General features: G+C 55.1%; 1 protein-coding gene across 1 annotated transcript; it reads left to right on the top strand.

Annotated features, from left to right (window-relative positions):
- Window positions 1–3,268: 3,268 nt before the first annotated feature.
- On the top strand, window positions 3,269–9,373 carry STYXL2 (serine/threonine/tyrosine interacting like 2). Its single transcript, XM_047076471.1, has 2 exons — window positions 3,269–3,323; window positions 6,555–9,373. The coding sequence occupies exons 1-2, from the start codon at window positions 3,269–3,271 to the stop codon at window positions 9,371–9,373; spliced, it is 2,874 nt and encodes a 957-aa protein (XP_046932427.1).
- Window positions 9,374–11,260: the final 1,887 nt, after the last annotated feature.

Here is an 11,260-nt window from a genome sequence, read left to right as displayed (position 1 = left end):
AGCTGTCAGATTCACTTTCCGAATCTTCGAATGGGCATAAAAATAGTTGCCCTGTCTACCTGTTAAGTTTAGTACTAGGGATACAATCAGATGATGCATGTGAAAGGACTTTGAAAAAGTGAAGCACACGGGGTTTGATTACTACTTTTGTCTGCCGCTTTTGTGTCTTTTTTTTTTTTTAAGTGTTATTTATTTAAGTCATCTCTACACCCCACATGGGGCTCGAACCCACGAGCCGGAGATCAAGAGTTGCCCACCCCTCCGACTGAGCCAGCCAGGCTCCCCTGCCACTTTTGTGTCTTGATGAATGTCCATTCCCAAGGCAGAGGGTTTTTAAACCAGAGACCTGTGGACCAAAGATCTCCTTACACATCAGTGTTGTTCCCTTCATCCTGCCCTCCCCTGCCCGGCTCCCTGTGCCTTCTCTCTCCGGGCCCCGCTTATGACTGTATTTGCGGTGAGCCCGGGCCACATCTGCAGCACAGAAGGCGCTCACCGAGCCATGGCCTTCCCGAGCCAGCCGAAGCAGGCTGCGGGTCTCAGTGGCGGTGCTCCTTTCCTTTCTAGCTCTGACTCTGGCAAACATCGTCTCTGCCTCTTTCCCCCCAGGAGTGTAGCTGTGAACAAGGCGAGGCTGAAGAGGCTGGGAATTACTCACATCCTCAATGCCGCTCATGGCACCGGCGTCTACACTGGGCCCGAATTCTACACTGGCCTGGAGATTCAGTACCTGGGTGTGGAGGTGGACGACTTTCCCGAGGTGGACATCTCCCAGCATTTCCGGAAGGCTGCCGAGTTCATCGATGAAGCCCTGCTGACCTATAGAGGTGAGGGGGGAGGGGGGAGTCTACCTGCCCCAGGCTGCTCGAATTAATTCCGCAAGGGGGAGAAGCAACCAGGAGAGCTCATGGAAACCTCTGGGTTATCTGTCGTGTCTGGAGGCGATCTGTCTTAAGATTTTTGTCTCATTCTAAGAAGAGGGGAAAGGAAAGGATGATCATGCACCTTATCGGTAATGACTGAGGGCCTAACAGGTGCCGGGCGCCGTCGTAGGTGCGGTGGGTGAAAGATGCAGACAAGGGTCCCGGCCTTTGAATCTCACACAGTGGTGATGGCAGAGAAGATTACAAAGAAAAATGTCCGTGACAAGCGTGAGGCAGAGAGACTAAGTAGGACCATGTGTTGGAGTGACCGGCCAGCTCCTTGGGGAGGCTGGTTGAGAGGTCCTCTCTGAGAAGGGGCCACTTTACAATGAGTGACAAGAAGGAGCTGGCCACGGAGAAGTCGGAAGAAGAGCATTCCCGGCCAGGGGAAAGTGCTAGCACAAAGCTCCGAAAGTGGGGTAAGCGTGGCGCGTTCAGGATCACAGGCCAGAGCGGATTGGCGTGGCGGGGAAGGGTCAGAGTGGCAGGGGCCCCGACACGCAGGCAGCTGACCGCCAAGGTGAGGGAGTGGAAAAGCGCCTTGATCTGATCTGCGTTTTAGAAACCTCGCCCTCTGGGCTTGGGAGACCACAGCGGTGGGAGCCGGCAGAGTGGATAGGACCCTTCAGTGCGGACGGGCCTCAGCCCATGCCGCGGGGGCGGCTGGGAGTGTCACAAACCTGGGCTTGAGGCCAGGCTTTGCTACGCTCTCTATTCCATGGGACCTCGGGCGGTTCCGTTCTCCAGCAGAGCCTCAGTGTCCCTTGTGTATAGCACAGAGACAAAGAGACCTAATCGTCCTAAAATTGCTGTGAGGAGTAAAATTTTAAAACGCACATAAGAGCTGCAAATATGTGTATGCATATATGTATATTTATAAATACATATCTATACATAGAATGTTTTTATATATGCATAGGTTTTTATTAAAGTGAAATTTATGAGGGCACCTGGCCGGCCCAGTCGGTTAAGCTCTGACTTGTGCTCAGGTCACGAGCTCCCGGTTCGTGAGTTCGAGCCCCACCATCGGCTCTGGGCTGACGGCTCAGAGCCCGGAGCCTGCTTCGGATTCTGGGTCTCCTTCTCTCTCTGCTCCTCCCCGGCTCACGCTCCGTCTCTCAAAAGTAAATAAACGTTAAAAAAAGTGAAATTTATACATTTTACATATATATATATTACATACGTATGTATATATATGAAACGGTTTTCTCCTTTTTTTCAATGCTTTAAAAACAACAACTTCTTTTTAAAAATGTATTCCTTCTGACCAATGTGATCTGAGCGTGTCTCCAAATGCCAGCGGGGAGAGGATTTCTTGGGCTGCTTGTCGCGCGCAGCGCCCTGGCGACTCCAGCGGGCGGCGCAGTGGAGATCGCGTAGACGCGGCCTCGGGCGGGCGGGCCTGGAGCAGCCCCTAGGGCCGGTGACTATCAGCGGAGCAGACGCGCAGCCCCAGAAGTGGGGCGACAGCGAGAGCCAGACGGCGGGAGAAGCTGCCGGGCGCGTAGAGGGGGGGCCTGGGCGGACCGGAGCTGCGCCAGCCGGGTGTCGTCGGGGCTTCGAGGAGGGCGGCGGCGCTGTGGGCCGCCCTGTGGCCCGAGCGGTGCGCAGCGTGCCTGGCCCGGGCGCTGGGGACCCCCGGGGGAGCCCCGTCACCAGCAGGGGCCCCCGCCGGCACACCTGCCCCCCTGCTCTCGCATTCAGCCCGCCGCGTCCCTTCCCCCTCCCCGCCCGCACCCCTGCCGGACAGGGAAAGGACCTTATCCTTACTGGGGTTGCCTCTGGGGTGGTTCCTCCTCCCGTCAGGGCCCTGACGGTTGTCACCATCCCTAGAAGTCGCCGCTGAGCCTTAGTTTCTGTGATTGCCTCCAAGATGCTTGGGAGACAGCTCTTAAGGAAGAAAGCTAACACTGGGCTGGGTGCTTCATGTAATAATCACAGTGCCCGCAGCCAGAGGATGTTACTTACATTTTACAGATGGGAAATTGAGACCCCCGGGAGGTTTAGCGACTTTGCCGCTGTGTAATAATCAAGATCAGTATCTTGGTTGCTGGTAAGTAGGACCCGTCTCAAACTACTTAACCATCGCCAAAGGCATTAATTACAACACAAGCACAAATCCAAAGAGGAGAATGTGGCCCCAGGATCATCTGGAACAAGGACTGGACAATCTCAGGACTCTCGGTTTCCATCTTCTCTTTTTCTCCCTACCTCAGACAGCAAGGCCGCCCGCAGGCCTGGGCACAGACTGGCTAACTTCCGGCCTCAGTCCCATTTCCAAAGTTCCCTGAGAGAGAAAATTTGCCTGGCAGACTCCGGTCCTTTGTCTACCCTGAATTCTATCCATGGTGGCAAAGTGGGGAGGGTGGTTTCTGGGCAAGTCCTTCTTGGTTTTCGCAGGTATGGAGAGAGGGAAAGTTCTGAGGCGAACGAGAATTACGAGTCGGAAGAATACAGCACACAAGCCTGCCATGTAAAGGCATACTGAGAGTGGAGAGAGAACTCACTCAAGCCCAGTGCTCTGTCCACCCTTCAAACTTTTACGACAGAGAGAGCACGTCGTGATGCAACCTCCCTCCCGCAGTGGCCCTGCTGCTGATCAAAATGGAGGCTGCAAATTAGAAAAAGACCACCTTCCTCCAGCTGTCTTACAGCTGGAAAGTTTTCATCATAACCAAACAAATCTAGTTTGACTTCAACGCGAAAGGCGCCCCCTGGAGTTGTGTAGAGCACAGTCTATGCAGTGCTAGTGTGACCTTGAACCTAACAGAAAATGGACAATCCTGTCACCCAGGGTCTGACCCACTTAGGCCCTCCCTTCTTCCACAGGCTGCCGCTGAGGCTCCACGGAGGCATCCCAGGGTGCCAGGCACACATTCTACAGCATGGAAAAGCATGGCCCCCCCAACTTCGTCTCTGCCAGACTGAGTCTAAGAGGCATTTGATGTCCCTATGAGGAAGCCTGGCTGGTCGTGCCTGAAGCGTCCTGATGTGAGCTGGCCTGGTAACTCCTTCAAGGGAAGGAAGGAGGACTTTGGTGCTGGCAGTAGCAAATGGTGGCCTGGGCAGCCAGTTAAAGGGAGGTCATTGGTGGGGCGCCTGGGTGGCTCAGTGGGTTGAGCGTCCGACTTCGGCTCAGGTCATGATCTCACGGTTCGCGGGTTCGAGCTTGGGATTCTGTGTCGCCCTCTCTCTCTACCACAACCCCACTCACTCTCTCTTTCTCTCTCTCTCTCTCAAGAATAAACAAAATGTTAAAAAATTTTTAAAAAAATTCTTGAGAGAAAGAGAGACAGAGAGTGAGTGGGGGAGGAACAGAGCAGGAGAGGGACACAGAATCCAAAGCAGGCTCCGGGCTCCGAGCTGTCAGCACAGAGCCTGACGTGGGCTCACAAGCCGTGAGACCATGACCTGAGCCGAAGTCGGATGCTCAACCGACTGCGCCACCCAGGAGCCCCTTAAAAGTTTTTCTTAAATAAAATTAAAAAAAATAAAGGGAGGTCCTTGGCGAGAGACAGCTGAGCCTGGAGCTGGGGTGGGAGGAGATGAGAGAGTGAATCTGTAGATGCACCTTTAGCAGCTCTGATTCTGCCCACTTGCCTCCCTCTAGTGACTGCTGGCCTTTGGCAATAATGCCTTTCAGAATCACTGGGCCTCAGGTCCCTTTTCGTCTTGCCTTGGTCTCCCACCTCCTGTGTGACAGATATGGTCTTAACTGATGCAAAGACGTACTAATGAAAGTCATCCCCCCGCCCATCCTATATCGTTAGCTAGTACTCTTCACCGACTGGACAAACATCCCCAAAGACTGTTGGCAAATAGGTTGATGACAGCCTGGAAGGAAGTCTCCAGTTGCTCCAGGCTTAGGTAAAGGCACAGAAGGTGTGTTTGTCACGTTTATGAAGGATACAAAGCAGAAAGCGAGGCTAGGGGATAATTGATCTATTGAATGCTAGGGTCAAGACTTGGTAAAAGTTTTGGTTAGCTTGTAAGAACCGGTTATATCTACCAAATACACGAATAGGAATTTGTAAAGTTAGCCTTATGCTTTAAGAATGCTACAAAAAAAGTTTTTTAAAAAAAGCTTTACAGGTTTCAGTTGCTATAAAAGATAATCTGAGTTCATTTGGGGACATAGCCATGCACACTGCAAGCTTAAATGGCATCCGTGAAGGCTCGATACCCAGAATGAGAATGGAGAGAGGCCCACTCTGCTCTGTGTGGGCCAGTCCAAACCTGAAATACATCTGCTACATCCTTTTTTCTTTTTTTAATGTTTATTTTTGAGAGAGAGAGAGAGAGAAACAGAGCATGAGTAGAAGAGGGGCAGAGAAAGGGAGACACAGAATCCGAAGCAGGCTCCAGGCTCGGAGCTGTCAACACAGAGCCCGATGCGGGGCTCGAACCCACGAACTGGGAGATCATGACCTGAGCCGAAGTCGGACTCTTAACCGACTGAGCCACCCAGGCGTCCCTATCTGCTCCATCCTGACACAGACTCTTAAGAAAAAACTGATAAAGTTTGATTTGCAAGGTTGGCTAGTAGAGTAGTGGGACATGAAAAGGTGTCTGAATAATGACTGAAAAACCTAGAATCGCCAGGAAAAGAAAAAAATTAATGAAGAACATGACAGTGATCTTCTTAAGTAGTTTTTGTATAAAAGCCCCTGTTCATATAGATGTGTTCGTTATTGACGTGGATGCCCGGATGCCCATTACAGAAAGGTATACTTTGCCCTAACGTGTGAAAGAAGTTTCAAAAGAGTAGATTGATCTAAATATGGAGTGAAGGGTGTGTGTGTGTGTGTGTGTGTGTACGCAGGATACTGAGCTCCCTGTCACAGAAGGATCCAGTCTCCACTGGATGATGGACGACCCAGCCTCAGGCATTCTGTAAAGGGAATTCTCAAGCGTCTGTTATGTCTGTGGTGCTTTCCCACGCTGAGACTCCGTGTGTCTGTGACTCTTCACCTTAGCTGCACTTCTTTTCTACTTTCTCCCCACTTCCCCTACCCTTTTTTTAATGTTATTTATTTATTTTGAGAGAGAGAGAGAGAGAGAGAGAGAGCACGTGCGAGAGCATGCACAGGGGGAGGGGCACAGAGAGAGGGAGAGAGAGAATCCCAAGCTGCTTCCTCGCCATCAGCACAGAGCCCAACATGGGGGCCGATCCCATAAACTGTGAGATCATGACCTGAGCCGAAATCAAGAGTCAGACGCTTAACTGACGGAGCCACCCAGGCGCCCCCCCCCACCCCAATTCTTTTATTTCTCCTCCCTCCGATGCTCAGCTTGGCAAGAAGAAAGTAGTCGTGCACTCTAGCGTTTCATACGCGGGGATGCTGGTTAGTTCCCTTTCCCTCCTTCTCTCTGCCCGTGTTCAGACAGTGCAGAAAACGCTTACACGAGTGCAGGCGGCCTCCCTGCCCTCTCAGACGTCCGTAATCTGGGGGCAGCGATGCCCGTCCCTCACGGGACTTGAGCACAGATGAATGCCGGGGGCAGGCAAATATATTAAATCCAGCACATCCAAACAGTTCTTTTTACCAGTGCTTTAAAAAAAAAAAAAAAAACAAAAACCTATAAGGAAGCCACTGTGGTTACATTAGTATCTCTTGTGGTTTCTTTCAGGGAAAGTCCTGGTCAGTAGCGAGATGGGCATCAGCCGGTCAGCAGTGCTGGTGGTGGCCTACCTGATGATCTTCCACAACATGGCCATCCTGGAGGCCCTGATGACTGTGCGTCAGAAGCGGGCCATCTACCCCAACGACGGCTTCCTGAAGCAGCTCCGGGAGTTCAATGAGAAGCTGATGGAGGAGAGAGAAGAAGACTCCGGCCAGGAAGGGGGGACGGATGAGGCTGAGGAGGGCGAGGACGCGGGGAGCGGCAGCAGGGCCAGGGTGGGCGCCCTCACGGTGGAGGAGGAGGACGACACCCAGAGCCACCTGAGCGGCTCCTCCCTGGGGAAGGCCAGCCAGGCCTCCAAGCCCCTCACCCTCATTGACGACGACGAGGAGGAGAAGCTGTATGAGGAGTGGAGGAAGGCGCGGGGCCCCCCCCTGGCCAAGGCCCCCCCGGGGGGACACGGCAGGCGCTCAGCCTCCGGCCAGGACGGCGGGCAGCCTGAAGACGAGGACGTGGACGGGACGATCCGGGAGTGGCAGAGCCGAAATGAGAGGTACCAGGCGGAGGGGCATCAGAGGTGGGGTAGAGAGGAGGCAGAGGTGGAGGCGGGCGACGCCGAGGGCTTCGTGACGAGGCGACGCAGGCACACCCTGAGCGAGAGCAGCACTTCGGCGAGTGTCCGCAGTCGCGACGTGCGGGTCCTGGAGCAGCAGCTGGAGACGAGCGGCCAGAAGCGAGGGGGCGGGCGCCGCTCGGACTCCGTGTCCGCCGAGGGCACCTGGGACGTGTGGAACCAGAGGCTGCTGGAGATCGAGAGGGAAGCCTCCCGGGAGTATCACTCGAGGAGTCAGCGGGAGGCGGCGGCCGCAGGCTCCGAGGCGGGGGGCAGGGTGCGAGAGGACGACGAGGAGAGCGTGTCCTCCGAGGCGAGCTCGTTCTCCAACTTCCGCAGCAGGAACAAGGACGAGCTCACCGCCCTGGAAAGGTGGAAGGTCAAGAGAATCCAGTTCGGATTCCACAAGAAAGAGCTGGGGGCCGGGGACGGCAGCACCGAGGCGGGGGCGGAGGAGGCAGAGGGCGAGAGGCGTCTCTCCGACGTCAACCTGACGGCCTACCAGGCCTGGAAGCTGAAACACCAGAAGAAGGTGGGCGGCGAGAACAGGGAGGAGGTAGCGGAGCTCAGCAAGGGCGAGGACGCTGCCTCGGCCAAGAAGAGGCAGCGGAGGCTGGAGCTGCTGGAGAGGAGCAGGCAGACGTTGGAGGAGAGCCAGTCCCTGGGAAGCTGGGAGGCAGACAGCTCGGCGGCGGGCAGGAGCATCCCCCTGTCCGCCTTCTGGTCCGCGGCCCCTTCGGTCAGTGCCGCGGAGGACGCGGCATCGGTGTTCGGCACCCGGAGCCACGGCTCCCGCCCCTCTCCGGCTGGAAGCAACGGAGGGGGATGCCCGGCCTCTGCCCCTGGCCCCGCACCGCCTGACCTGCCCGTGGGGCCGGGAGACACCATTTCCATCGCCAGCATTCAGAACTGGATTGCCAGCGTGGTCAGCGAAACTCTCGCCCAGAAGCAAAACGAGGTGCTGCTGTTGTCCCGCCCGCCGTCCGTGGCGAGCGCGAAGGTGGCGCCGGAGGCCAGCTGCCTGGGGGATGACCAGGTGTCCCTGCTCAGCGGACACAGCAGCTCCTCCCCGGGCGCCTGCCTGCTGCCCCGGGGCCAGCCGGGACCCGGCCCCGACTCGCAGTCCCTGCTGTCCTCCCGCGCGGCGCCGGGCTCGAGGGCCGAAGGTCTTGGGAGCAAAGTCAGGGGGACCAGCAAGCCGGTCTACAGCCTCTTTGCTGACGACGTCGACCTGAAGGAGCTTGGCCGGAAGGAGAGGGAGATACAAATGGGGCTGAGGGAGAAGATGTCCGAGTACAAGCTAGAGAAGCTGGCCTCCGACAACAAACGGAGCTCCCTCTTCAAGAAGAAGAAGGTCAAGGAGGATGAGGAGGAGGATGGGGGTGACGGGGACGAGGACACTGACAGTGCCATAGGGAGCTTCCGGTACTCTTCCCGCAGCAATTCCCAAAAACCCGAGACAGACACGTCCTCCTCCCTGGCTGGCCCTGATCGCCGTGGAAGCGCTAGCAGCGTCGGCAAAGACACGGACGGCAGTATCGCTAAGTGGCTCAGCGGCCTCAGGACAGAGGAAAAGTCTCCTCCCCAGAGCGACTGGTCTGGAAGCTCCAGGGGGAAGTACACCAGATCCTCCCTGCTCCGGGAGACGGAGTCCAAGTCCTCCAGCTACAAGTTCTCCAAATCGCAGTCGGAGGAACAGGACACGTCCTCCTACCATGAGGCCAGTGGCAACTCCGTAAGGAGCACCTCACGGATCTCTTCCTCCTCTACCCGGGAGGGCAGAGAGAGGCACAGATTCTCCCGGTCGATGTTCAGCGAGACCTCGAGCTCCCGGGAGGAGAGCCCGGAGCCCTACTTCTTCCGCCGGACCCCTGAGCCCTCGGAAGGGGAAGAGTCCCCGGAACCACGGCGTCGGAACTGGGCCAGGCCCAGGGACTGGGAAGACGTGGAAGAGTCGTCCAACTCAGACTTTTCTGAATTCGGAGCCAAGAGGAAATTCACCCAGAGCTTCATGAGGTCTGAGGAGGAGGGAGAGAAAGAGAGGATGGAAAGCAGAGAAGAAGGGAGGTTTGCTTCGGGGCGGCGGTCCCAGTATCGGAGAAGCACGGACGGAGAGGAAGAGAAAGAAATGGACGATGAAGCCATCATCGCTGCCTGGAGACGTCGGCAGGAAGAAACCAGGATTAAGCTGCAGAGAAGGAGGGAGGATTAAGCTGGGCCAGGCGGACCTGGGAGACCGAGAACATGGCAAGAAGCCGCGCGGCTTAGCACAGGGATCGGGACACACATTGCCACCACCCGCCAAGGGACAGGGATGTGGAAAGGATCGTCCTGAGGGCCAGAGCCTAAAAGAGAGGTACCAGGCAGCAGGGCCCCAGAGGTGCGATAGAGGGGAGGAGGAGAGCCGTCGGCGTGCGTTCTGCCTGCCAGGCCACCTGACGCCGTTTTCTGTTGCCCGGCGTCCTCTTGACCTTTGCCGCTTCCCTCGTGTATTTGACAGTGTCCCTCACCTACCGGCGAGGTGAGCTCGTGATGGAACCAGAGCTTGCCAGAGACCTCGGCTTACGTCCGCGGGAGGACTGAATGCAGGACGTGGTTCTGTGTGTGGTTCTGTAACGAGACCCAGGAAATGTCTCCTGTGGCAAGTCTCCCCTCTCCTGACAAAGCTGAGTTCTGGTTGTTCCTTTTCAGTGCTTTGGATCTCCATTAAAGTGGTATGTTGTCAAACATTTCCCCTTCCCTCTGGTCACTTTCAGCTCATCTGAACCCACCTTAAAAGACAGAGGCGGGTTATCACGAGCCAGCCTCACCTCCTTCCATAACGCTGGGACTCCAGACATCACATTAAAACAGTAGTCAAGTATTTCACCTATGATACAACGTAGTGGGAAGACATGAGGAGGACCCTTGAGAGTAACCGTGAATTAGACGGAGACTGGGTTTTATTGCGGTCAGAGATACAGGTGGAGAGGAACAGCAGGGAAACAAAAGCAAACCACGGGGCGGGGGGTGGGAAGAAAAGAAGCCCAAGGCAAGGAGATGGAGACAGGGTTTTATGAAATCTCGTTGTCACCCTTGCTCTTCATTCCTCGGAGGACGGTTGGATAATCCAGTGGACCGTTCCCGCACTCTGGGTGAGCTAGGTCGGTGAGAATTCTCTACCCTTTATTCCCGGAGGCACGTCTGCCTTCCCGGACACAGGTTGGGTTCCTGAGTCCAGCAGACATGTTTTGAGCCTCTTATGACAAGCATTGGTGGGTTGGTTTCTACAGTTCCTTTCAACTTGCCGTACCTTGTAAGATTTGAAGATAGGCATGTGCCATGCAGGGCTCCAGGATGTCTGGACCAACGCAAAAATCCACTTCAGGAGATGCAGTTGGCAATAGGATGATTAATGAGAAGGAAGAGGGGTGGCAAGGAACCCACCAACGGGATGAATGGCAGGTGATCGCCAATCATGTGACCGGTTTTGTTTTTAACTGAGATTCATGGGATGCGGAGATTATGTAACCTTACTGTGTGGATTATTACTCAAGCATCAAACATTTCAACGGGCACAAAGATAAAAACACTAAGGCAGAAGGGAGCAGACGTGAGCTCAAACTCAGAACTGCACGTAGTTGCCGTCGAAGCAATTGACTTAATTCGCTTGCCTTCCCTCTAATCCTTCAGGCTACAGTTCAGTGGCATCTGTTGATGGGCCTTTTCTCTCTGACTGAGAGGAAGAAAGAGGCCTTGGGAAAAAACACTGCTAAGTTTTTGTCCCATGTGGCCCTTTCCTTCTCCCTTTGCTCACTGAATTTCTGTGAGCCTTGGTCCCTGGTTTCCAGAGCCTGATAGAACATTCTCATCATATGAAACGACATCATCTCCATATGCCCCCAGCAAGGCACCCCTGGAAGGCTCCGTTGGCTGAGCAGCCAACTCTTGGTTTTGGCTCAGGTCGTGATCTTATGGTTCGTAGGTTCAAGCCCCGACTCGGGCTCTCTCCCTCTCTCTCTCCTTATTCCCCACTCTCTCTCTCTCTCTCTCTCAAAATAAGTAAACTTTCAAAATGGCCCCCAGCAAGAAGACTAGTTGTGGCCCATTTTAGGGTATG

This window comes from Lynx rufus, unplaced genomic scaffold (assembly GCF_022079265.1).
Source record: "Lynx rufus isolate CCGP_SWC_20201006 ecotype Redwood Valley unplaced genomic scaffold, mLynRuf1.p SCAF_15, whole genome shotgun sequence".
Classification (NCBI taxonomy): Eukaryota; Metazoa; Chordata; class Mammalia; order Carnivora; family Felidae; genus Lynx; species Lynx rufus.
The sequence above is the reverse complement of the archived record's forward strand: the minus strand, read 5'-3'. Positions and strand labels throughout refer to the sequence as shown.